Source organism: Oncorhynchus tshawytscha, linkage group LG30 (assembly GCF_018296145.1).
Source record: "Oncorhynchus tshawytscha isolate Ot180627B linkage group LG30, Otsh_v2.0, whole genome shotgun sequence".
In the NCBI taxonomy this organism is placed as follows: domain Eukaryota; kingdom Metazoa; phylum Chordata; class Actinopteri; order Salmoniformes; family Salmonidae; genus Oncorhynchus; species Oncorhynchus tshawytscha.
This window is the reverse complement of record NC_056458.1, coordinates 46,635,289-46,662,625: the sequence shown is the minus strand read 5'-3', so window position 1 is coordinate 46,662,625 and position 27,337 is coordinate 46,635,289. Positions and strand designations below refer to the sequence as shown.

General features: G+C 43.3%; 1 protein-coding gene across 2 annotated transcripts; it reads right to left on the bottom strand.

The window, feature by feature from the left end:
- Positions 1-50: 50 nt before the first annotated feature.
- On the bottom strand, positions 51-27,009 carry LOC112228241 (beta-glucuronidase). 2 transcript variants are annotated; one of them, XM_042309207.1, is made up of 13 exons: positions 26,953-27,009; positions 26,695-26,858; positions 26,092-26,277; positions 24,352-24,533; positions 23,917-24,059; positions 23,479-23,666; positions 22,078-22,230; positions 21,611-21,789; positions 20,151-20,297; positions 10,640-10,724; positions 9,741-9,917; positions 9,318-9,453; positions 51-1,113 (listed from the first exon to the last, which is right to left on the bottom strand). In XM_042309207.1, the coding sequence occupies exons 2-13, from the start codon at positions 26,824-26,826 to the stop codon at positions 950-952; spliced, it is 1,872 nt and encodes a 623-aa protein (XP_042165141.1). In that variant the 5' UTR covers positions 26,827-26,858; positions 26,953-27,009; the 3' UTR covers positions 51-949. The 2 variants fall into 2 exon arrangements, with proteins under 2 accessions (XP_042165141.1, XP_042165140.1); XM_042309206.1 differs by lacking the exon at positions 26,953-27,009 and having other exon boundaries at positions 26,695-26,946.
- Positions 27,010-27,337: the final 328 nt, after the last annotated feature.

The following is a 27,337-nucleotide window of genomic DNA, read 5'->3' as shown; positions in this document are numbered from 1 at the left end:
ACAAATAAAACGACAAGAGTAAAAAATAAAAATGCATATTCTTTCTTTCATACATCACATTCCCATTTATTTACACTGAACAGCATCATGATTCACATTCATGTATATAACTGGTTGATCCCCTGAATTAGAAAAAAGAGGCAAGACAGAAGTGGTAACCAATGGTTGTGTACCAAGTCATCGACTGTCTCAAATGAGGGCATTTGATTAATCTGGCCCGGGTAGGCGTGTTTTGCACAAGGTGATAGTTGATTGCATTTGTTTTGGAACAGGTTAAAGACATGGGAGTAATGAGTAGGAATTTCTGTGTTTTCACATGCAAAAGTGATTGCTTTTGATAAAAACAACTATCTGCCTTCCGAATGAAAACTTAACATGACCGAACAGCGCAGATGACTGTTTGATTTGAGAAGGACACTCCTTCTTACTGCTTTTGATCGTTCACGTCACACGCCATAGACCGTTGTCCTGCAGCTCCGCATAATCAAATCCACCCATTGACTGACATTGCTATAACATACGTGGTTAGCGGATAGGTAAAATAGCTACCCCAGGCGTTGTAAGATCTGCCAGGCGTCAGCAACGTCTGAGCAGAGGGTCGCACAGGAATAGGTGCGTTTACACAGGCACACCAATTCTGATCATTCTTCCACTAAATCAGATCTGGTCATTTGACCAATTAGTGAAACAAATATCAGAATTGAGGTGCTTGTGTAAACGCAGCCATTGATCCCGTTGTTTCTGGTAATTGTGTGTCTTCATAGCGTTCTAGTCGTCACGCAGTCTGCGCCATACAGGTTGGTATTAAGACACAAAACGGAACAAAACAGAGGACTATCTGGACTCATGAAATAAGAAATGATTGTTTTTGTTTTCGGGTTGCAAAGCATTTAGAAATGTTTTGTTATAATGTGCAGGGTTCTGCGCTAATGAATACGACCCAGGTGTGTCAGGGATATGTAGCCAGGTAGCAGGGGTACCTGGACCAGGTGGGCAGCAGGCCCGTCTCATTGGCCAGCCTCCAGTACCTCTCCCTCAGGAGGAAGGCCCCAGCTTTGGGCTGCCTCTGCCGGCTGAAGATTCCCTTCTTGTTTCCCACCACACGGGCCACCGCTGCAGAGAGAGTGAGAGAGACACATGTTAATTTCCCAGAGAGCTTTGTTTCAGCCGTCAAAGTATAGATAAAACTATAGATCTGTACAGAATACAAGCTATTTTTTTCATTTAACAAGGCAAGTCAGTTAAGAACAAATTCTTATTTATAATGACGGCCTAGGAACAGTGGGTTAACTGCCTTGTTCAGGGGGCAGTACGACAGATCTTTTTACCTTGTCAGCTCTGGGATTCGATCTAGCAACCTTTCGGTTAATGGTCCAACACTCTAACCACTAGGCTACCACCTGCCGCCCCAGGAAGCAAACAAGGGAACCATCGTCAAATTCGTCACCACCAAATTCCAGGGATGTAGACTCACTTGGGTCACATGACAGGAGCACACAGTGCCTTCAGGAAGTATTCACACCCCTTTCTCCACACTGTTGTGTTACAACCTTGCACTTCAAATGGATTACATTGAGATTTGACGTCACTGGCCCACACATAATACCCCATAATGTCAAAGCGGAATTATGTTTTTCAATTTTTCTCTCTCTCAAAACTAATGAAAAGCTGACATGTCTCGAGTCAATAAAGTATTTAACCCCTTTGTTATCGCAAGCTGAAATAAGTTCAGGGGTAAAACTGTGCTTAATAAGTTGCATTGACTCATCTCTGTACCCCACAGATACAATTATCTGTAACGTCACTCAGTCGAGCAGTGAATTTCAAAAAACAGATTCAACCACAGAGACCGGGAAGGTTTTCCAACGCCTCGCAAAGGGGGGCACCTATTGGTAGATAAAAAAATGTAACATTGAATATCCCTTTGCGCATGGTGAAGTTATTAATTGCACTTTTGATGGTGCATCAATACACACAGTCACTACAAAGATACAGACATCCTTCCTAACTCAGTTGCCGGTTAGGAAGGAAACCGCTCAGGAATGTCACCATGAGGCCCGATGGTGACTTTAAAATAGAGTTGAATGGCTGTGATAGGAGGAAACTGAGGATGGATCAACCACATTGTAGGTACTCCACAATACTAACCTAAATGACAGAGTGAAAAGGAGGAAGCCTGTACAGAATAAAAATATCCAGAACATGCACTCTGTTTGCAACAAGGCACTAAAGTAAAACTGCAAAAAAATGTGACAATTCACTTGTTGTCCTGAATACAGTGTTATGGTGAAGGGCTTGTAAGTAAGCATTTCCCTGTAAGGAAATGTACACCTGTTGTATTTGGCGCATGTGACAAATACAATTTGACGTGACGCATTGTCAGGATGCGAAAACAGAATGTTTATAATTAGTACTCAACATTTCAAAAAATCCAGTATGGTTTAATAAAATGTCAGGATGTTCCTCATTTCAGCTCTTCATCTAGTAGAATTCAAAGCACACTTTTCCCACAATGCATTGGAAGAGGTAGCCAAACAACAAAACTAGGCTACTTAATTGGGAAGATGCCTTGAAGCTTCTGCGGTGGCATTCAAAATGTAGGCTAAGTAGTTTCATGAAGGTGGAAAAAGTACCCAACTGTCATACTTAAAAAGTAAAAGTAGAGACAGCTTAATAGAAAATGACTCAAGTAAAAGTGAGAGTCACCCAGTAAAATACTACTTGAGTAAAAGTAAAAATATTTTGTTCTAAAAATATACTTATGTCTCAAAAGTACAGATAATTTAAAATTGCCAAACCAGGATGGCAGTTTGTTTTTCTTAAATGTATGGATAGCCAGGGGCACAACACACAGACATAAACTACAAACAAAGCATGTGTTTAGTGAGACTGCCAGATCAGAGGCAGTAGGGTACAGTAGAGCAGGGATGTTCTGTTGATACGTGTGTAAATGGGACCATTTTCCTGTCCTGCTAAGCATTCAAAATGTAACGAGTACTTTTGGGTGTCAGGAGAAATATGTATGGAGTAAAAAGTAGTAAAACAAAAGTAATCAAAAATATTAATAGTAAAGTACAGATACCACCAAAACAACTACTTAAGTAGTACTTTAAAGTACTATTACTTAAGTACTTTACACCACTGACCATACCAAACATATCATACTAATTTGAGTGTCCCGTACTGTTACATCTACGAGACCAGGCTGTCCAAAGTGATAATGTGCAGACAGACCATGCTGTCCATCTAATCCTGCAACCTCCACTGCATAGATGCAGGCTCTGCAGGTGCGATTCTGCAGGCCGTGCGATTCTGATTGCTCTGGACTCCAGAGAATTGATATTGGCTGCTAACATGAATGACTTTCAACAACAACAACAAAAAAAAATACAGAAATAAATTGTTTTACACCTGCATTTTAAGTTTTGATAATGCTTTGCCGTTTATGGCTGTAATGACAGGGTCCATTCAGGCAGCTTTGTGTTGCTTTTGACCCACAGTTTCTTCTTCTCTTTTTCCCGCAGGTCAAACAGTTTGAAAACCACTGAGCTAGCTTACAGATTGTTGATTTGCTGTACAGCTATTGGCTCGGGTCCTGAACAAACATCAAATTGTAAGGAGAGAGGATTTCCATAAATAAATAGGCAGCTCCAAAGAGTTTGGGTTTATCAAGAAGATCAACTGTTAACTTTGCAAGCTCATAAAGAAAATGGGACATCAATCAACAATTACTAGCATAGGCCTACAGGTCTTTTAGTACGTCAAAATGGCTTGGTATTGATCACTTACTTATGAAGCTTTTGGAATTTCTTAAAATTCATTATTACATTTTTTTGGGACATCAAATTTAAAAAAAAAAACTAAGGCCAGGACGATACCAGTATTGCAATGTTTTTTTTTCTTCCCCGTGGCAAATATTAAAAACACTAAGCAAACCAAAGGCTGACCTTTAAAAAACTGCTGTATATAAAATGTGGTGTGCTATAGCTTGGAAAATAATTAAATGTGACTCTGGATGACATCATAATGATGGTTTGTTTTCCTTAAAGAAGAAGTGAAAAATCGGCTTCGTGTTTCGATTCATATTTTATTTTGTGTTTTGTTTCCTTGCCAAGATACTGGTATCATCCCGGCCCTAGTAAAAACGTCAGCAAATCAGCTCCAAGTGATTTTCATTTTAGAAATTTGTTCTGATGTATTCTCACCCCACGCATGGTAGAGAGATGTAATCATATACAAAATGTAAGCAAGGTATGAAATTATTATATTTTAGTCAAAATGTTTGGGCTTCTTGCGGTCATTTTTAGAGTGTACAAATGATTTTGTAATTATGTTCTGTTCCCCTGACCATCAGCTCAAGAAAGAAATCGTCCCGCGGCTGAATCTAGTTGATGATTCCTGGTGTAAACCCTCCTTGTGTGCCACACCCATTCCTGCTGACTCCGAGTTTACCAACCACTGGGGGCTTTAAATATAATTCACATCAATATCAGCACCTTTTCAAGAACTGGCCTAGTTTCAACTCCTACCACTACCCCACCACCACACTACTAACTCCTACATTACTGACTCCTAACCCTACACTACTAACTCCTACCCCACCACCACACTACTAACTCCTACATTACTAACTCCTACACTACTAACTCCTGCATTACTAACTCCCACCCCTACACCACTAACTCCTACCACTACCCCACCGCCACACTACTAACTCCTACATTACTAAATCCTACCCCTACACTACTAAACTACTAACTCCCACCCCTACACCACTAACTCCTACACTACTAACTCCCACCCATACACTACTAACTTCTACACGACTAACTCCACACCCCTACACTACTAACTCCTACCCTACACCACTAACTCCCACCCCTACACAACTAACTCCTACCCCTACACAACTAACTCCTACCCCTACATTACTAACCACTACACTACTAACTTCCACCCCACACAACCAACATCCACCCCTACACAACCAACATCCACCCCTACACAACCAACATCCACCCCTACACAACCAACATCCACCCCTACACAACCAACATCCACCCCTACACAACCAACATCCACCCCTACACAACCAACTCCCACCCCTACACTACTAACTCCCACCTCTACACTACTAACTCCCACCTCTACACTACTAACTCCCACCCCTACACTACTAAACTACTAACTCCTACACTACTAACTCCTACACTACTAACTCCTACACTACTAACTCCTACACTACTAACTCCTACACTACTAACTCCTACCCCTACACTAACTCCTACACTACTAACTCCCACCAACATTACTAACTCCTACAATACTAACTCCCACCCCTACACTACCAACTCCTACACTCCTACCTTCCACTCCTACACTACTAACTTCCACCCCTACACTACTAACTCCTACCCCACCCCTAAACTACTAACTCCTACACTACTAACTCCTACCCTACTAACTTCCAACCCTACACTGCTAGCTCCCACCCCAACACTACTAACTCCCACACTACTAACTCCCACCTCTATACTACTAACTTGCACGCCTACCCTACTAACTCCTACCCCTACACTAACTCCTACACTACTAACTCCCACCAACATTACTAACTCCTACAATACTAACTCCCACCCCTACACTACCAACTCCTACACTCCTACCTTCCACTCCTACACTACTATCTTCCACTCCTACACTACTAACTTCCACCCCTACACTACTGACCCCTACACTACTAACTCCTACACCACTAACCCCTACACTACTAACTCCCACCCCTAAATTACTAACTCCCACCCCTACACCACTAACTCCTACCCCATCCCTACACTACTAACTCCCACCCCTACACTACTAACTCCTACCCCACTACTGAACTACTAACTCCCCCTACACTACTAACTCCTACACTACCAACTCCTACACCACCCCTACACTACTAACTCCTACACTACTAACTCCTACCCTACACTACTAACTCCTACACCACCCCCATACTACTAACTCCTACTACACTACTAACTCCTACTACACTACTAACTCCTACTACACTACTAACTCATACTACACTACTAACTCATACCCCACTACTAACTCATACCCCACTACTAACTCATACCCCACTACTAACTCATACCCCACTACTAACTCATACCCCACTACTAACTCATACCCCACTACTAACTCCCACCCCTACATTACTAACTCCTACACTACTAACTCCTACACTACTAACTCCTACACTACTAAGTCCTACCCCTACACTACTAAGTCCTACCCCTACACTACTAACTCCTACCCCATACACTACTAACTTCCACCCCTACTAACTCACTCCCCTACACTACTAACTCCTACCCAACCCCTACACAACTAACTCCCACCCCTACACTACTAACTCCTAAACCAACCCTACACTACTAACTCCTACCCCACCCCTACACTACTAACTCATACTACACTACTAACTCATACTACACTACTAACTCATACCACATTACTAACTCAAACCACACTACTAACTCCCACCCCTACACTACTAACTTCCACCCCTACACTACTAACTCCTACACTACTAAGTCTACCCCTACACTACTAACTCCCACCCCTACACTACTAACTCCTACACTACTAACTCCTACCCCATACCCTACTAACTCCCTTCCCTACACTACTAACTCCTACCCCACCCCTACACTACTAACTCCCACCCCTACACTACTAACTCCTACCCACATACTAACTCCTACACTACTAACTCCTACACTACTAAGTCCTACCCCTACACTACTAAGTCCTACCCCTACACTACTAAGTCCCACCCCTACACTACTAACTCCTACCCCATACACTACTAACTTCCACCCCTACTAACTCACTCCCCTACACTACTAACTCCTACCCAACCCCTACACAACTAACTCCCACCCCTACACTACTAACTCCTAAACCAACCCTACACTACTAACTCCTACACCACCCCTACACTACTAACTCCTACACTACCCCTACACTACTAACTCATACTACACTACTAACTCATACTACACTACTGACTCATACCACATTACTAACTCAAACCACACTACTAACTCCCACCCCACACTACTAACTTCCACCCCTACACTACTAACTCCTACACTACTAAGTCTACCCCTACACTACTAACTCCCACCCCTACACTACTAACTCCTACACTACTAACTCCTACCCCATACCCTACTAACTCCCTTCCCTACACTACTAACTCCTACCCCACCCCTACACTACTAACTCCCACCCCTACACTACTAACTCCTACACTACTAACTCCTACACTACTAACTCCTACACTACTAACTCCTACACTACTAAGTCCTACCCCTACACTACTAAGTCCTACCCCTACACTACTAAGTCCCACCCCTACACTACTAACTTCCACCCCTACTAACTCACTCCCCTACACTACTAACTCCTACACAACTAACTCCCACCCCTACACTACTAACTCCTAAACCAACCCTACACTACTAACTCCTACACCACCCCTACACTACTAACTCCTACACTACTCCTACACTACTAACTCCTACACTACTAACTCCTACCCCACCCCTACACTACTAACTCATACTACACTACTAACTCATACTACACTACTGACTCATACCACATTACTAACTCAAACCACACTACTAACTCCCACCCCTACACTACTAACTTCCACCCCTACACTACTAACTCCTACACTACTAAGTCTACCCCTACACTACTAACTCCCACCCCTACACTACTAACTCCTACACTACTAACTCCTACCCCATACCCTACTAACTCCCTTCCCTACACTACTAACTCCTACCCCACCCCTACACTACTAACTCCCACCCCTACACTACTAACTCCTACCCCACCCCACTAATTCCTACACTACTAACTCCTATACTAACTCCCACCCCTACACTACTAACTTCTACCCCACCCCTACACTACTAACTCCCACCCCTACACTACTAACTCCCACCCCACCCCACTCCTACACTACTAACTTCTACCGCTACACCACTAACTTCTACCGCTACACCACTAACTTCTACCGCTTACACCACTAACTTCTACCGCTACACCACTAACTCCTACCGCTACACCACTAACTCCTACCGCAACACCGCTACACCACTAACTCCCACTCCTACCGCACCGCAACACCGCTACACCACTAACTCCCACTCCTACCGCTCCGCCGCCACAACTCCTACCGCTCCACTCCGCCGCCACAACTCCTACCGCTCCGCTCCGCCGCCACAACTCCTACCGCTCCGCTACGCCGCCACAACTCCTACCGCTCCGCTACGCCGCCACAACTCCTACCGCTCCGCTACACCGCTAACTCCTACCGCTACACCACTAAATCCTACCCCACCGACACACCACTAACTCCTACCGCTACACCACTAACTCCTACCCCACGACACACCACTAACTCCTACCCCACTAACTCCTACCCCTACACCAATAACTCCTACCCCACCGCTACACCACTAACTCCTACCGCTACACCACTAACTCCTACCCCACCGACACACCACTAACTCCTACACCACTAACTCCTACCGCTACACCACTAACTATTACCCCACCGACACACGACTAACTCCTACCGCTACACCACTAACTCCTACCGCTACACCACTAACTCCTACCCCACCACTAACTCCTACACCACTAACTCCTACCGCTACACCCTAACTCCTACCGCACACCCTAACTCCTACACCCCTAACTCCTACACCCCTAACTCCTACACCCTAACTCCTACACCCCTAACTCCTACACCACTAACTCCTACACCACTAACTCCTACCGCTACACCACTAACTCCTACCCCACGACACACCACTAACTCCTACCCCACTAACTCCTACCCCTACACCAATAACTCCTACACCACTAACTCCTCGTACTACTGCCGTCTTTCCCCTTACTCTAGGCTCCATTCAATCCGTACGGCGGAAGTTCATCGCAGTAATACGGTTGAGCCGCCATACTGTATGCAGTTCACCATGAGCTCAGTCTCTGCCAACGCTGGAACATTGCCTATCAAATAAAAAATTGCGCTATAGCGCTGAACTTCTGTGATATGGATTGAATCGAGCCCCTTGAGTAAAGAAGAAGAAGAAAAAAAAGAAAAAAAGTCCAAGTCAATAATATTAGCTAAACAAGCAAAGTCATGACAACCAGCTTCAATGGTAGGTTGTTGCAAGAACGGCTGTCATAACGACACTTTCAATCTATTCCAGTCCTTCAGGTTTTCAGGAATTCCTCCTTACTTTGTGCCGTCATGAAGTCAGCAAAGTTCCAGATGAGCTCTCCAATGACATACTCCCTCCTCTTCTGGTCGAACACATCATGGTAGTTTTTTAACACTATTTTCTGGTATTCCTCAGTGAACATCATGGGAGGATCCTGTAAAAAAAAAAAAACATTTTATTTCCATTTATCATTCAAGCTCAACCATTTAACCAGTGTTCAAGCCTAGGTAGGTGCTTGACAGAGGTCTTTGTTCAAGCACGTTTGACAAAATGGTATCCAGACTATTGTTCGCCTCAAAGAGAGACCTTGAAATCTTAACAAGCACAGGTCTGTTTACTTTTGACAATACCTTATGTTTTTTGTTTTTTAAATGTCTGTTTCTGATCTGTGGAGAACATGACACGGAACATAGAACAACAAAGTAGTTCTGGAACACTCACCGTGTGCATTCCCGGAACCACATCAGCTCCGTATTCACTCTGGATGATGGGTTTCTGGTACTTCCTGTACCAGTTCTCAAACTGGGTGTTGAGCTGGTAGGGGATGACCTCTGGGTGACCTGGGTCACTGTACCAGGAGAAGTAACTGTTCACACATATCACATCCACATAGGGAGCCTTGTGTGTGTGTGTGTTTGGGGGGGGACGACACGACAGTGTTACGGTGGTCAACTACAATTTCATTGGTATTGAATTGCCATTGTAAATGTATGGAACAGTACTTCACTATGTGGTGTAGTCAACAAAGACAGTCTGATACTGTCTGATACCTGATACCTGTTCATAATTTAAATGGAGCCTATGTATGGACGGTTCTCAATGTGAGAAGAAATAGAACTACTGGTTCAGTGTTGCAGTCCTTGTTATGATATAGATATATCTATATAGGCATTGAATTGCCATAGTAATGTATGGCATGTTACAGTCATAACTGTGCTTAGTTTAGTGACTGATAAACTATGCCTGGTAAGTCTGAGTGGAACAGACATGCAGTAAAACCATTCCTCTTATAGAGTTATCTGCAGCAGGGAGTCACACCTCAGCGAGCCAGGATGATTGAATCAGGGCATAGGTATGCCTTCAAAAAGAAATTGCTATATATATATATATATATATATAGGCATCAAGCACAGTCAAAGGCTCTTTTTCAGTTAGTCTTTCCTCGATTTCTCATATCCTCTACCCTGAAAACGTCTTAGAAGAGGTCCACAATTCCCCCTCTGACCTTTTTCAAAAAGTTTGGAGAAGGAGAGGAATCAAGGACTTAGCAAATTGAGAAAGCCATAGTTCTGTGAATAATCCTTCATAAACATAACAACAGAAACACAGTGAAGTCTCACCCCCTTGTCCCTGGCAAAGTTACTGGCGGTGATAAACGTGACCGGTCGAGTGACATCCAGAGATTTGGTATGAGCTATCAGTGTCCTGAAAAAGACAAACAAAAACATTTAGAGAGCAATGGTTTCCTTGTTCCAAGATGGGGTAGGGGGTCAGAGGGTCAGGGTGCAGACACTTAGTGAGGAAGAAAGGACCTGGAAGAAGAAAATGACTGATACCGTGAGGCCGTCTTTGTTGACTATGATAGACTCAGTATCACAGTTCGAGGTCGATGACATTGCACTCCACGAGGAGACTGCGTGGCAGGCTGACCACCTGTTATGCGAGTGCAGCAAGGAGCCAAGGTAAGGTGCTAGCTAGCATTAAACCTATCTTATAAAAAACAATCAATCTTAACATAATCCCTAGTTACCTACACATGGTTGATGATATTACTAGTTTATCTAGCATGTCCTGCGTTGCATTTAATCGATGCGGTGCCTGTTAATTTATCATTGAATCACAGCCGACGTCGCCAAATGGGTGATTTAACAAGCGCATTCGCGAAAAAAGCACTGTCGTTGCACCAATGTGTACCTAACCATAGCCACCAGCTTTCATATGTTCTCATGTTCTGAGCAAGGGACTGAAACGTTAGCTTTCTTACATGACACATATTGCACTTTTACTTTCTTCTCAAACCCTTTGTTTTTGCATTATTTAAACCAAATTGAAAATGTTTCATTATTTATTTGAGACTAAACACATTTTATTGATGTATTATATTAAGTTAAAATTAAAGTGTTCATTGTTCATTCAGTATTGTTGTAATTGTTATTGCAAATAAATAAATATATAAATAAATAAAAATTGCCCGATTAATCACCGTCTTTGTTGACTATGATACAAACTCAGCCTCACAGTATCAGACGGTCTTTGTTGACTATGATACAAACTCAGCCTCACAGTATCAGACCGTCTTTGTTGACTATGATACAAACTCAGCCTCACAGTATCAGACGGTCTTTGTTGACTATGATACAAACACAGCCTCACAGTATCAGACGGTCTTTGTTGACTATGATACAAACTCAGCCTCACAGTATCAGACGGTCTTTGTTGACTATGATACAAACTCAGCCTCACAGTATCAGACGGTCTTTGTTGACTATGATACAAACTCAGCCTCACAGTATCAGACGGTCTTTGTTGACTATGATACAAACTCAGCCTCACAGTATCAGACGGTCTTTGTTGACTATGATACAAACTCAGCCTCACAGTATCAGACGGTCTTTGTTGACTATGATACAAACTCAGCCTCACAGTATCAGACGGTCTTTGTTGACTATGATACAAACTCAGCCTCACAGTATCAGACGGTCTTTGTTGACTATGATACAAACTCAGCCTCACAGTATCAGACGGTCTTTGTTGACTATGATACAAACTCAGCCTCACAGTATCAGACGGTCTTTGTTGACTATGATACAAACTCAGCCTCACAGTATCAGACGGTCTTTGTTGACTATGATACAAACTCAGCCTCACAGTATCAGACGGTCTTTGTTGACTATGATACAAACTCAGCCTCACAGTATCAGACCGTCTTTGTTGACTATGATACAAACTCAGCCTCACAGTATCAGACGGTCTTTGTTGACTATGATACAAACTCAGCCTCACAGTATCAGACCGTCTTTGTTGACTATGATACAAACTCAGCCTCACAGTATCAGACCGTCTTTGTTGACTATGATACAAACTCAGCCTCACAGTATCAGACCGTCTTTGTTGACTATGATACAAACTCAGCCTCACAGTATCAGACCGTCTTTGTTGACTATGATACAAACTCAGCCTCACAGTATCAGACGGTCTTTGTTGACTATGATACAAACTCAGCCTCACAGTATCAGACCGTCTTTGTTGACTATGATACAAACTCAGCCTCACAGTATCAGACGGTCTTTGTTGACTATGATACAAACTCAGCCTCACAGTATCAGACCGTCTTTGTTGACTATGATACAAACTCAGCCTCACAGTATCAGACCGTCTTTGCTGACTATGATACAAACTCAGCCTCACAGTATCAGACCGTCTTTGTTGACTATGATACAAACTCAGCCTCACAGTATCAGACGGTCTTTGTTGACTATGATACAAACTCAGCACAGTATCAGACGGTCTTTGTTGACTATGATACAAACTCAGCCTCACAGTCTCAGACGGTCTTTGTTGACTATGATACAAACTCAGCCTCACAGTCTCAGACGGTCTGACTATGATACAAACTCAGCCTCACAGTATCAGACCGTCTTTGTTGACTATGATACAAACTCAGCCTCACAGTATCAGACGGTCTTTGTTGACTATGATACAAACTCAGCCTCACAGTATCAGACGGTCTTTGTTGACTATGATACAAACTCAGCCTCACAGTATCAGACGGTCTTTGTTGACTATGATACAAACTCAGCCTCACAGTATCAGACGGTCTTTGTTGACTATGATACAAACTCAGCCTCACAGTATCAGACGGTCTTTGTTGACTATGATACAAACACAGCCTCACAGTATCAGACGGTCTTTGTTGACTATGATACAAACTCAGCCTCACAGTATCAGACCGTCTTTGTTGACTATGATACAAACTCAGCCTCACAGTATCAGACCGTCTTTGTTGACTATGATACAAACACAGCCTCACAGTATCAGACGGTCTTTGTTGACTATGATACAAACTCAGCCTCACAGTATCAGACCGTCTTTGTTGACTATGATACAAACTCAGCCTCACAGTATCAGACCGTCTTTGTTGACTATGATACAAACTCAGCCTCACAGTATCAGACCGTCTTTGTTGACTATGATACAAACTCAGCCTCACAGTATCAGACCGTCTTTGTTGACTATGATACAAACTCAGCCTCACAGTATCAGACCGTCTTTGTTGACTATGATACAAACTCAGCCTCACAGTATCAGACCGTCTTTGTTGACTATGATACAAACTCAGCCTCACAGTATCAGACCGTCTTTGTTGACTATGATACAAACTCAGCCTCACAGTATCAGACCGTCTTTGTTGACTATGATACAAACTCAGCCTCACAGTATCAGACCGTCTTTGTTGACTATGATACAAACTCAGCCTCACAGTATCAGACCGTCTTTGTTGACTATGATACAAACTCAGCCTCACAGTATCAGACGGTCTTTGTTGACTATGATACAAACTCAGCCTCACAGTATCAGACGGTCTTTGTTGACTATGATACAAACTCAGCCTCACAGTCTCAGACGGTCTTTGTTGACTATGATACAAACTCAGCCTCACAGTATCAGACCGTCTTTGTTGACTATGATACAAACTCAGCCTCACAGTCTCAGACGGTCTTTGTTGACTATGATACAAACTCAGCCTCACAGTATCAGACGGTCTTTGTTGACTATGATACAAACTCAGCCTCACAGTATCAGACCGTCTTTGTTGACTATGATACAAACTCAGCCTCACAGTATCAGACCGTCTTTGTTGACTATGATACAAACTCAGCCTCACAGTATCAGACGGTCTTTGTTGACTATGATACAAACTCAGCCTCACAGTATCAGACGGTCTTTGTTGACTATGATACAAACTCAGCCTCACAGTCTCAGACGGTCTTTGTTGACTATGATACAAACTCAGCCTCACAGTATCAGACCGTCTTTGTTGACTATGATACAAACACAGCCTCACAGTATCAGACGGTCTTTGTTGACTATGATACAAACTCAGCCTCACAGTATCAGACCGTCTTTGTTGACTATGATACAAACTCAGCCTCACAGTATCAGACTGTCTTTGTTGACTACACCACATAGTGAAGTACTGTAACGTCAATAAACTTTATGGAGGAAATTCCTGCTGTTTGCCTGTTCGGTCTGTCTCTCCCTGCCCTGAGTGGATGTAAGGACACCTGTAGCTGCTCTGTTAACGGCAGGGCTCAGTAGTACTCGGACTGCATTCCACATGCCAGTAATCCATTCTACCAGGACATGCTCAGACTCACCCATACACTGCACTCCCATCTGATGAATAAGCAAAGTACACACCCACTCACATGCGTGGGTTTTACAGGTGTAAAGCGAATACCAACACTGCTTGAAATACCTTGGAAATTGTAGCCTTCAAGGCCTTGCCCGCCCGCCCGCCCTCAAGCAGCACTGAGCAATGCTAGGTAGTCCTGCCAAAAAGAACGCAGCCTAAAATCTTTGGGGCGGCAGGTAGCCTAGTGGTTAGAGCGTTGGACTAGTAACCGAAAGGTTGCAAGATCGAATCCCTGAGCTGACAAGTTAAAAATCTGTCGTTCTGCCCCTGAACAGGCAGTTAACTCACTGTTCCTAGGCCGTAACCTATTGTTCCTAGGCTGTCATCAAAAATACGAATTTGTTCTTAATGGACTTGCCTAGTTAAATAAAGGTCAAATAAAAATTATTAAAATCTGTTATGCTCCGTTTCCCTTCCTCAATGGCGTCAGTAATGCTAGGTAGTCCGCCAATAATAACACAGCCTACAATCTCTGTTATGCTGTTTCCCTTCCTCAATGACGTCAGTAATGCTAGGTAGTCCGCCAATAATAACACAGCCTACAATCTCTGTTATGCTGTTTCCCTTCCTCTATGACGTCACCCTTACAGTTTTTGCCGATTGTTTACACACTGAAAGTGAATGCTTAGATAAAAGCACGAAAACTTTTGTAACCATGCCTTAAAACAAAAAAGGCACCAAAAGTACAGTACATTTTCTGCTTTGCACTTTGCTTTGCAATTCTGCAACACACTGCACATCGTTTCTTACATTAGACACTTCGTTCAAGAATGAAATCTCTTGCAATCATTGGGGAAAACGCTTCAATTCAAAATGCAAAACAAACCTGAAATTGGCAACACACACACACACACACAGTAATTGAACACCAATTAGTCTGAGCCTCACCACTACAAATAGACCTCAGGTAAGCTCACCTCTTTTGAGAGAACTTTCCAAGCAGTGAGAGCGAGAGAGGAAGAGGGAGGAGTAGAAGGAGGACAAAGACAAGAACAAAAGGGGACCGGGCAATAGACAGAGACATATTTCTGACAACGTTAGGGCCACTTTGGTGGACTGTGTCATAAATCACGGCCTGACGATGAGGGAGGCGGAGAGTCCAGCCCAGCCTGAGTCGCTACACGGTAGCCTCCATAATACGAACATTTTAGACTGGAGAACAGGTATGTCTTCAACTTTCTACACTAGACTGTACCTATGTAATTGTTGCACATCATTCTGCATCACAGTACAATACGATGTAGTCCTACGCCCCTCGGTGAACAAAACAAATAGGTATAGCACTGTGAAGTACATGTAATACAGTTACTGTGTCCAGTATGACAGTACAGTATGTAAAAAAAAGAAGAAAAAAAAGAACCAAGCCAATGGCATCATATTCTTGCATTTTCTACAGAACTGCCAGACGACTTCCTGTGGCTGGAAGGCAACGTCTGTTCACCATGAACAGGAACTGGCCATTGCCAATCTAGTGTTGGCAAACACCACCATCCGCCCACATCAACTACGAGAGAGCAAATCATCGCAGATCACACAACGTTCCATAATAAATCAACCCGTGTCAGTATGTCGACACTCAGCCGCCATCTTGCGTCAACACCAACTTACGATGAAGCGGCTGTACAACAGCATTCCATTTGAGATGAACAGCATTAGAGTCAAAGATCCTTCGCTATGACGACATGCAAGTAAGTGTCACTGAGCGATACTGTAATGGCAGTAGATTGTGTCCTACTGGCACTGCATAGATACATTCAGACAAAGCAGTATACCTTATATAATGTTACTTACCCTACATTATTCATCTCATATGCATACGTATATACTGTACTCTATATTATCGACTGTATCCTTATGTAATACATGTATCACTAGCCACTAACTATGCCACTTTGTTTACATACTCATCTCATATGTATATACTGTACTCGATACCATCTACTGTATCTTGCCTATGCTCCTCTGTACCATCACTCATTCATATATCCTTATGTACATATTCTTTATCCCCTTACACTTGTGTGTATAAGACAGTAGTTTTGGAATTGTTAGTTAGATTACTTGTTGGTTATTACTGCATTGTCGGAACTAGAAGCACAAGCATTTCGCTACACTCGCATTAACATCTGCTAACCATGTGTATGTGACAAATAAATTTGATTTGATTTGATTTATGTGACCTAGGCAGGGGGGAGCGGTTTATTTTCTTTTGCAAAATTTTTCCAATGTAACAGTATAACTTTAGACCGTCCCCTCGCCCCTACCCGGGCTCGAACCAGGGACCCTCTGCACACATCAACAACAGTCACCCCACGAAGCATCGTTACCCATCGCTCCACAAAAGCCACGGCCCTTGCAGAGCAAAGGGGAACCACTACACTTCAAGGTCTCAAGAGCAAGTGACTTCACCGATTGAAATGCTATTAGCGCGCACCACCACTAACTAGCTAGCCATTTCATATCGATTACACTCACCCCCCCCTTTGACCTCCTTTTCTGCAGCAACCAGTGATCTGGGTCAACAGCAAAAAACAAAAAAACAAAACCCACCCCCCACCCTTATGTGAAAATGTAGACATCTTCTGTTAAAAAGAGTCCTGGACTTTGATACAGCTGCACAGCCTCACGAGTTCATTTTCATTGATGAAGCTGGACTCAATCTAGCTAAAACCAGGCGTCGGGGCCCAACATGTTATAGGACAAAGAGCCATTGTGAATGTCCCTGGGCAGCGAGGGGGAATGTTACAGGACAAAGAGCCATTGTGAATGTCCCTGGGCAGCAAGGGGGGAATGTTATAGGACACAGAGCCATAGTGAATGTCCCTGGGCAGCGAGGGGGAATGTTATGTGAAGGAGCGAGGGGGAAAAGAGCCATTGTGAATGTCCCTGGGCAGCGAGGGGGAATGCAGGACAAAGAGCCATTGGGGAATGTCCCTGGGCAGCGAGGGGGAATGTTAGGACAAAGAGCCATTGTGAATGTCCCTGGGCAGCGAGGGGGAATGTTATAGGACAAAGAGCCATTGTGAATGTCCCTGGGCAGCGAGGGGGAATGAGGACAAAGGGGAATGTTACAGGACAAAGAGCCAATGTGAATGTCCCTGGGCAGCGAGGGGGAATGTTATAGGACAAAGAGCCATTGTGAATGTCCCTGGGCAGCGAGGGGGAATGTTATAGGACAAAGAGCCATTGTGAATGTCCCTGGGCAGCGAGGGGGAATGTTATAGGACAAAGAGCCATTGTGAATGTCCCTGGGCAGCGAGGGGGAATGTTATAGGGGGGAATGTTACAGGACAAAGAGCCATTGTGAATGTCCCTGGGCAGCGAGGGGGAATGTTACAGGACAAAGAGCCAATGTGAATGTCCCTGGGCAGCGAGGGGGGAATGTTATAGGACAAAGAGCCATTGTGAATGTCCCTGGGCAGCGAGGGGGAACATTATAGGACAAAGAGCCATTGTGAATGTCCCTGGGCAGCGAGGGGGGAGGAACATTATAGGACAAAGAGCCATTGTGAATGTCCCTGGGCAGCGAGGGGGAACGTTATAGGACAAAGAGCCATTGTGAATGTCCCTGGGCAGCGAGGGGGAATGTTATAGGACAAAGAGCCATTGTGAATGTCCCTGGGCAGCGAGGAGGAACATTATAGGACAAAGAGCCATTGTGAATGTCCCTGGGCAGCGAGGAGGAACATTACAGGACAAAGAGCCATTGTGAATGTCCCTGGGCAGCGAGGACAAAGAGGGAATGTCCCTGGGCAGGACGTTATAGGAAAGAGCCATTGTGAATGTCCCTGGGCAGCGAGGAGGAATGTTATAGGACAAAGAGCGTTGAACAGGATAGGACAAAGAGCCATTGTGAATGTCCCTGGGCAGCGAGGGGGAATGTTACAGGATAAAGAGCCATTGTGAATGTCCCTGTGAATGTCCCTGGGCAGCAAGGGGGAACGTTACAGGATAAAGAGCCATTGTGAATGTCCCTGGGCAGCGAGGGGGAACGTTACAGGATAAAGAGCCATTGTGAATGTCCCTGGGCAGCGAGGAGGAAATAGCACCTTGTGTGACACCATTAGTCTGCAAGGAGTTCTCCATTACCATGCCACCCTCGGTCCCTACAATACTGCACACATAATCATATTTCTGGATGCACTACAAAATGCAGTTGTACAGGCGGACCAGAGCAGCCCAGGTCTGTTGTCATCTGGGATGTTAGTTTCCACCGGGCTGCTCTGGTCAGGGACTGGTTCACCAACCACATTAACTTCTCAGTTGAATACTTGCCCCCTTTACTCCCCATTTATCAATCCGATTGAGGAATTATTTTCGTGTTGGAAAGTGTATGGACCGCCAACCACATGCCAGCCTGCCTCTTCTGCAAGTAATGGAAAAAGCATGCGGAGACACTGAGATGGGGTCAGTCCAGGGTTGGATACGGCACACACAAGGCCTTTATTTTCCCCATTGCCTAGCCAGGGATGACATGAGGTGTTGTTGCCTCAGTTTGTATAGAATCTGTATAGAATAGAATCTGTCATTCTATTTTTGTGTTCATTTCTTTAATAGAATCTTTAATAAGGTATACAAAGTACTAAAGACAGTGTTTTGTATAAAGTACATCAGTGTGTTGTTGCTGCTATGAAAAGAGTCATTCAAAACGGTGCATATAGTCTATTATTTTGTTGCAAAAAAAAATGACATTTTGAAAAAGGATTGTTAGGTTTTAATTGCAGAGTTTCATGTTGGCATAGAAGTGTTGTCTTATTTGGCGCGTGTGTGTGTGTGTGTGTATGTATGTGTGTGTGTGTAGAGTTGACACAATGAGCCAAATTCTGCAACAAGTGTGTCAGCAACCGCAAAACGCTGTAATGCTCCGTTTCCTTTCCTCTATGAGGTCACCATTACCACACCATTTCCCTTCCTTTATGACATCACCAGTAACGTGTTCATGTGAGAAGCGAAAAGAGGAAGTTAAAAACTGACAATCTGTTCACTACAACATCACTCCATCACAATGTGAATGTGCATTTCATTTTTTTATTTTTTTTTAAACAACCCACATTCACGGAATGAATGCTAAACGTTCTCGGAATGAATGCTAAACGTTCTCGGAATGAATGCTAAACGTTCTCGGAATGAATGCTAAACGTTCTCGGAATGAATGCTAAACGTTCTCAGAATGAATGCTAAACGTTCTCGGAATGAATGCTAAACGTTCTCGGAATGAATGCTAAACGTTCTCAGAATGAATGCTAAACGTTCTCGGAATGAATGCTAAACGTTCTCGGAATGAATGCTAAACGTTCTCAGAATGAATGCTAAACGTTCTCGGAATGAATGCTAAACATTCTCAGAATGAATGCTAAACGTTCCCGAAATGAATGCTAAACATTCTCAGAATGAATGCTAAACATTCTCAGAATGAATGCTAAACGTTCTCTTACTTGAAATAGAATCCAGCAGGGGGCATCTCAGCGGCCGGCTCATTGGCTACAGACCACATGACCACGGAGGCGTGATTCTTGTCCCTTCTCACCAGTTCGTCCATGACCACCAGGTGATGAGACAGTGAGGCATTCCCAAAACTACGGCTGGGGTACAAGAGAGAGAGGACAGGGTTAATGGCAATCACAGAGACACAGAAGACCTGACGCTAGATTCTATCCACGATGTAATGGCAGAGCATTGATAATATTGCTCTGTTTTATGTGGTATATAAACGTAACTGTCCATTAACAACTGAGAAGGTAATAGTAAAGACAAGCAAGCAGGCTTAAAAAAAAAAAAAAAAAAAAGTGTCTTAAAAATGTTGCACCAGAGGTGTATTCATTACAGAAAACGTTTACGAACCAAATGGAAGCACACGGAGGCAAAACATGCGTTTTAAAAAATTGGACAAATACAGGCATGCCTCTCCCCGTTTCGTTCCATTTGCTTCCCGTTAAGAAATGTTTTTCTAAAATAAATCAGCTGAATTAATGTACCCCTGTGGAATGTGTAACTTTTAACTGAGGTCACAGAAACTGCCAACATGGCAATGCACAAAAAAACAAAAGGTAACCTGCCTAAATGATTACCGCCCTGTAGCACTCATGTCGGTAGCCATGAAGTGCTTTGAAAGGCTGGTCATGGCTCACATCAACACCATTATCCCAGAAACCCTAGACCCACTGCAATTCGCATTCCGCCCCAATAGATCCATAGATGTTGCAATCTCTATTCTACTCCGCACTGCCCTTTCCCACCTGGACAAAAGGAACACCTATGTGATAATGCTGTTCATTGACTACAGTTCAGCGTTCAACACCGTAGTGCCCACAAAGCTCATCACTAAGCTAAGGACCCTGGGACTAAAAAACCAAGTCTAGGACCAAAAGGCTCCTGAACAACCAAGCCATAAGACTGCTGAACAATTAATCAAATGGCCACCGGACTATTTAGAAATTGCTGCTACTCGCTGTTTATTATCTATGCATCGTCACTTTACAAATTACCAGGACTAATCCCGCACATTGACTCGGTACCCCCTCGTTATTGTTGTCATTTTCTTGATACTGCGATTTGTTTTTGTTTTTTTACTTTAGTTTATTTAGTCAATATTTTCTTAACTCTATTTCTTGAACTGCATTGTTGGTTAAGGGCTTGTAAGTCAGCCTTTCACAGTAAGGTCTACACTGTTGGTTAAGGGCTTGTCAGCCTTTCATTCTAAGGTCTACACCTGTTGGTTAAGGGCTTGTCAGCCTTTCATTCTAAGGTCTACACCTGTTGGTTAAGGGCTTGTCAGCCTTTCATTCTAAGGTCTACACCTGTTGGTTAAGGGCTTGTAAGTCAGCATTTCACAGTAAGGTTGTTGTTGTTTGTATTTATTTGGCGCATGTGACAAATACAATTTGATTTGACTTACATGTCTGCGATGCCCACCCCGGGACACTCGTCAATGACCACAATGCCATGGCGGTCTGCCATCTGCAGGATCTCCTCAGCGTACGGGTAGTGACTGGTCCTGAACGAGTTGGCCCCTAGCCACTTCAACAGGTTAAAATCCTTCACAATCAGGGGCCAGTCCAGGCCCTTCCCTCTGATCTGACACAGAAAGCAGGGGGCAACAGTTAGAGACCTATTTAATAGACTTAAGAGAGACCTATTTCCATTGACCTTTAAATCATTCCAAAATGCAGAACAGGACTACTGAAATGAGTTTGTTAAAAACCAGAGAAACCGATAACTTCAAAATCAGCGTCAACATTCATTACTTCTATATCCTGGCAAATATGGAATACAACTGAACAACACCTGCAGGACACCAGTTGTACACGCGAGAGGAAACTGCCAGTGTTTTGCTGTCCTCTAGAGGTACGACTCAGTACTCACATCAGCATCCTCATGTTTGTTGACTCCATGGAAATAGAAGGGTTTGCTGTTGATGAGAAACTGTGTGTTGGTGACCTGGACAGTGCGGATTCCCACAGGCAGAGCATAAACATCCTCACAGACAGAACCCTCGCTAGCTGTCGTCATGTGAACCTGGAAACAATTGAGATGAGGTGGAATGTTCAGAATGTAGCAGATAGAAATGGAAAGAGTAGAGCTGACAAAAAACAAATCTGCACTACAGATAATCATATATATATATATATATCTATATCTATCTGAACATTCTATAATGTTGCATTACATTCTGTAATGAACAGGCCCTAGCCAGGAGGATTGTTCCAGTCAGAGCCCCTTCCATTAACACAGGAAGTAGGGACGGTGTGATGCTGAGTGGTCAAACTAAGGCGATGTTCATGGTAGCGTTGACTCATCACAAGGAAAAGGTTAATACATGAGTACAAACCAGTAAATATTATGCAAGTGCTTTTATTTCTCTAAAACATACACTAAACAAAAATATAAAAATGCTAAAATTTCAATGACTTCATAAGGAAATCTCAATTTAAATAAATTCATTAGGTCCTAATCTATGGATTTCACATGGGCAGGAGGGGGCAGCCATGTGTGGGCCTGAGAGGACATAGGCCCACCTACTGGGGAGCCGGGCCCAGCCAATCAGAATAAGTTCTCCCCACAAAAGGGATTTATTACAGACTGAAATAATCAGTTTCATCAGCTGTCCAGGTGGCTGGTCTCAGACGTTCTCGCTGGTGAAGAAGCCTGATGTGGAGGTCCTGGGCTGGCGTTGTTACACGTGGGTCTGTGGTTGTGAGGCCGGTTGGACAGACTGCCAAAATCTCTAAAACAACGATGGTGGCGGCTTATGGTAGAGAAATGAACATTACATTCTCTGGCAACAGCTCAGGTGGACATTCCTGTAGGTCAGCATGCCAATTGCACGCTTTCTCAAGACATCTGTGGCATTGTGTTGTGTTACAAAACTGCACATTTTAGAGTGATCTTTTATTGACCCCAGCTCAAGGTGCACCTGTGTAATGATCATGCTGTTTAATCATCTTCTTGATATGCCACACCTGTCAGGTGGATGGATTATCTTGGTGAAGGAGAAATGCTCACTAACATGGATGTAAACACATTTGTGCACAACATTTGAGAGAAATATTTTAGTAGGTATGGAACATTTCTGGGATCTTTTATTTCAGCTCATGAAACATGGGACCAACACTTTACATGTTGCGTTTATATTTTTGTTCAGTATAATTAAATGTCATGGTCGTTTATATACATTTGATAAAAAGTTACATTAAAAACAAACACTAAAAAGGAACAGACAGTGGATCACCTAAGCCTTGCAACTAGGAACATAGCCCAACTTACCTCCATAGAATACAGATATCCTGGGCTCTCATGCATTAGATACGGCCACCACAGGCTGACGTCCATGACTTTGAGGACCCCAGATGGTCCAGTGGAGGAGGCCACAGAGTGGCCATCTTTGTCAGACAGGGTCACCTTCAGCGTGGAGTTGAGACTGCCCAGCACTGACACCTGGTAACTGATGAGCCCTACACCAAAGGGCAGAACAGGAGAGACCAATACCTTAGTACACTAGTGCCATTTTTCACACTATTCCATAGTTCCTGGAATCATGCAGAAAAGGACAATGTGAAAAGGGAATAGCCAAGACAGCACGGTAAAGGTTTTGTTCAGCACGATAGTGTAAACAGGGTATGGATAAACTTGGGAATGAAAAGACCTAAACAGTCACTCGAGCAAGTGGATGAGAAAATATGTGGTTGTTGTTGTAGCACTCACCAATGTTGTCAGCAAAGGATGTCAGCACTGTGATGTCATCAACATAGGCCTTAGGAGTGGTATACAGTAGAACAGGACGATGCAAACCAGCATAGTTGAAGAAGTCAAAGTTTGTGTTTTGTACAACATAGTTAGCAGGATACCTGTAGACAAAATATATAGACACCATAGTCAGCAGGATACTTGTAGACAATACATAGACACAATATAGATTTACATTTGAATTTCCGAAAGATTTTTTTTTTTTTAACACCCTCAAAACATCAGAAAATGCATTGTTGCTTACTTAGCCTCAACCTCAGACGTTCTAGGTTTGGTCTCCAGAACATCTAAAATTAGTGTCTGACAATGTGAGATTACTCCCAACTTAAAAATTATAAACCCCCCCACCCACATTTGAATATATTTTACATTGAAATGAAGTCATCACTTTACCTGGTGGGGTCATCAATATGTTGAATGGTCCCTGGGGGCAGAGTATGGAGAGTCAGGGTGTTGTTGACAGCTATGGTGATCCTGCAGGCCACACCTGGGTCCTTACGGAGGACATCGCCGATCTCAGCCTCGAAGGGAAGATGGCCACCCTCGTGCTCTGTCATTTTGATTCCATTCACCCACTGGCAGGGAATGGAAAAAAAGTGTGAGAAATATAGGAATTTTATTCCTATGTAGCCAGAGTGACACACACACACACAGTTGAAGTCGGAAGTTTACATACACCTTAGCCAAATACATTTAAACTCAGTTTTTCACAATTCCTGACATTTAATCCTAGTAAAAAAGTCCCTGTCTTAGGTCAGTGAGGATCGCCACTTTATTTTAATGTGAAATGTCAGAATAATAGTGGAGAAAATTATTTCAGCTTTTATTTCTTTCATCACATTCCCAGCGGGTCAGAAGTTTACATACACTCAATTAGTATTTTGTAGAATTGCCATTAAATTATTTAACTTGGGTCAAATGTTTCAGGTAGCCTTCCACAAGCAAACCACAATAAGTTGGGTGAATTTTGGTCCATTCTTCCTGACAGAGCTGGTGTAACTGAGTCAGGTTTGTAGGCCTCCTTGCTTACACACGCTTTTACAGTTCTGCCCAGACATTTTCTATAGGATTGAGGTCAGGGCTTTGTGATGGCCACTCCAATACCTTGACTTTGTTGTCCTTAAGCCATTTTGCCACAACTTTGGAAGTATGCTTGGGGTCATTGTCCATTTGGAAGACCCATTTGCAACCAAGCTTTGACTTCCTGACTAATGTCTTGAGAAGTTGCTTCAAAATATCCACATCATTTTCCTCCCTCATGTGCCATCTATTTCTGTACCTCCTGCAGCAAAGCACCCCCACAACATGCTTCCACCCCTGTGCTTCACGTTTGGGATGGTGTTCTTTGGCTTGCAAGCCTCTCCCTTTTTCCTCCAAACATAACAATTGTCATCATGGTCAAACAGTTCTATTTTTGTTTCATCAGACCAGAGGACATTTCTCCAAAAAGTACGATCTTTGTCCCCATGTGCAGTTGCAAACCAAAGTCTGGCTTTTTTTATGGTGGTTTTGGAGCAGTGGCTTCTTCCTTGGTGAGCGGCCTTTCACGTTATGTCGATATAGGACTCAGACCTGTGGATATAGATACTTTTGTACCTGTTTCCTCCAGCATCTTCACAACCTTTGCTGTTGTTCTGGGATTGATTTGCACTTTTCACACAAATGTTAATCTCTAGGAGACAGAACACTTCTCCTTTCTTCCCTCCAATTGACTCAAATTATGTAAATTAACCTATCAGAAGCTTCTAAAGCCATGACAATTTTCTGGAATTTTCCAAGCTGTTTAAAAGGCAGTCAACTTAGTGTATTTGACCCACTGGAATTGTGATACAGTGAATTATAAGTGAAATAATCTGTCTGTAAGCAATTGTTGGAGAAATTGCTTGTGTCACGCACAAAGTAGATGTCCTAACCGACTTGCCAAAACTATAGTTTGAGTGGTTGAAAAACGGGTTTTAATGACTCCAACCTAAGTGTATGTAAACTTCCGACTTTCATCTATCCACACACACTGAGGAATGTACATTGCTGATGAACTCACGTAAGAGTAGGTTGTGGCGTTAGAGCTATCACACAATACAGAATGTCAACTGGAGCTGAAAACAAGTGGTAGAAGATTTATGAAATACTCACGACCACTGAGTAGTAGTGTGCACTCCCAACCCTCAGCACGACTCTGGTTCCCTCATCAGACACCCATCGTGAGGGTACCAACACCTCTCTCTCATACCACACCCAGCCAATGAAATCCCTCAGCTGTGGATCCTGGGTGATGTCGTTGTAGCTGGCAGGCACTGGCATGTCAATCACTGGACCGGTCTAGACAAACGGATAAAAATAGAGAGAGAGAGAAAAAGAGAAGAGGTGAAAAATGAACAAGAACAAATGTTTACACTCATTTTGACTTGAATCATCATCAAGACAGTTTACACAAAGTATTAGCTCAAATACATGCAAAGACTTGGCGAAACAAACTAGTTTTAGTTGGTTTGAAGTTTCAACATAGAATACAGATGTTCTGCAGACTAGAGATTGGATAATCATTTTGTTTACAGACTAGCCTATCAATGTTCCCCAAACAGACCACGCATTAAAAAAGTAAGTTATAAAGTGGCAGATAACTATTCTGAACAAACAGGAACTCGTAGTCCACATGCTTTTGGCGACGCTTTTATGACACCATATCCACGTTACATAGTTCATGTGGTTTATTAAACAAGGGATGTTCATGTTTACCTCTGCAAGGCGACTTTTATACCATGCCTGTTGAAAGCCCAAGTTCCTGTCGTGGGAGACGTCGGCTCTGAAGTCCCACAGCCCATTCAGCTCTTTGATCTCCCGCGACGACGACTCTCGGGGGAAGAGCATTCCACCGTCCAGCAAATGAGCGACATCCCATACTGCAGATAGAAACACAAAACAGTTCACTAGCCTTCTAAACGGCTCCATTTTCACAGTTCACACATTGTCTAACAACAAACGTCTTTGGCTTACAGAGATTAGTCACATGACCACCTTTAGCTTAAATCTTCTTCTTCTTCTGTGGGTTTTATGGCGGACTACAACCCCATAAAGGTGTATTGCCGCCACCAACTGGAGGGTTTGAAAAAAATCTCAAATAAATCCATATGTAATAGTGAAACTAAATTAATCCATCCTAATAAAAATAGTACATTGCCAAAACAAACAAAACTCCCACTTCCTTCCTTCTTTTAATTCTCCATATCTCCCTTCTCAGGCTTGAGGACCTGAGAGGGTGGTACGGCTCTAGGACCTGAGAGGGTGGTATGGCTCTAGGACCTGAGAGGGGTGGTACGGCTCTAGGACCTGAGAGGGTGGTACGGCTCTAGGACCTGAGAGGGTGGTATGGCTCTAGGAC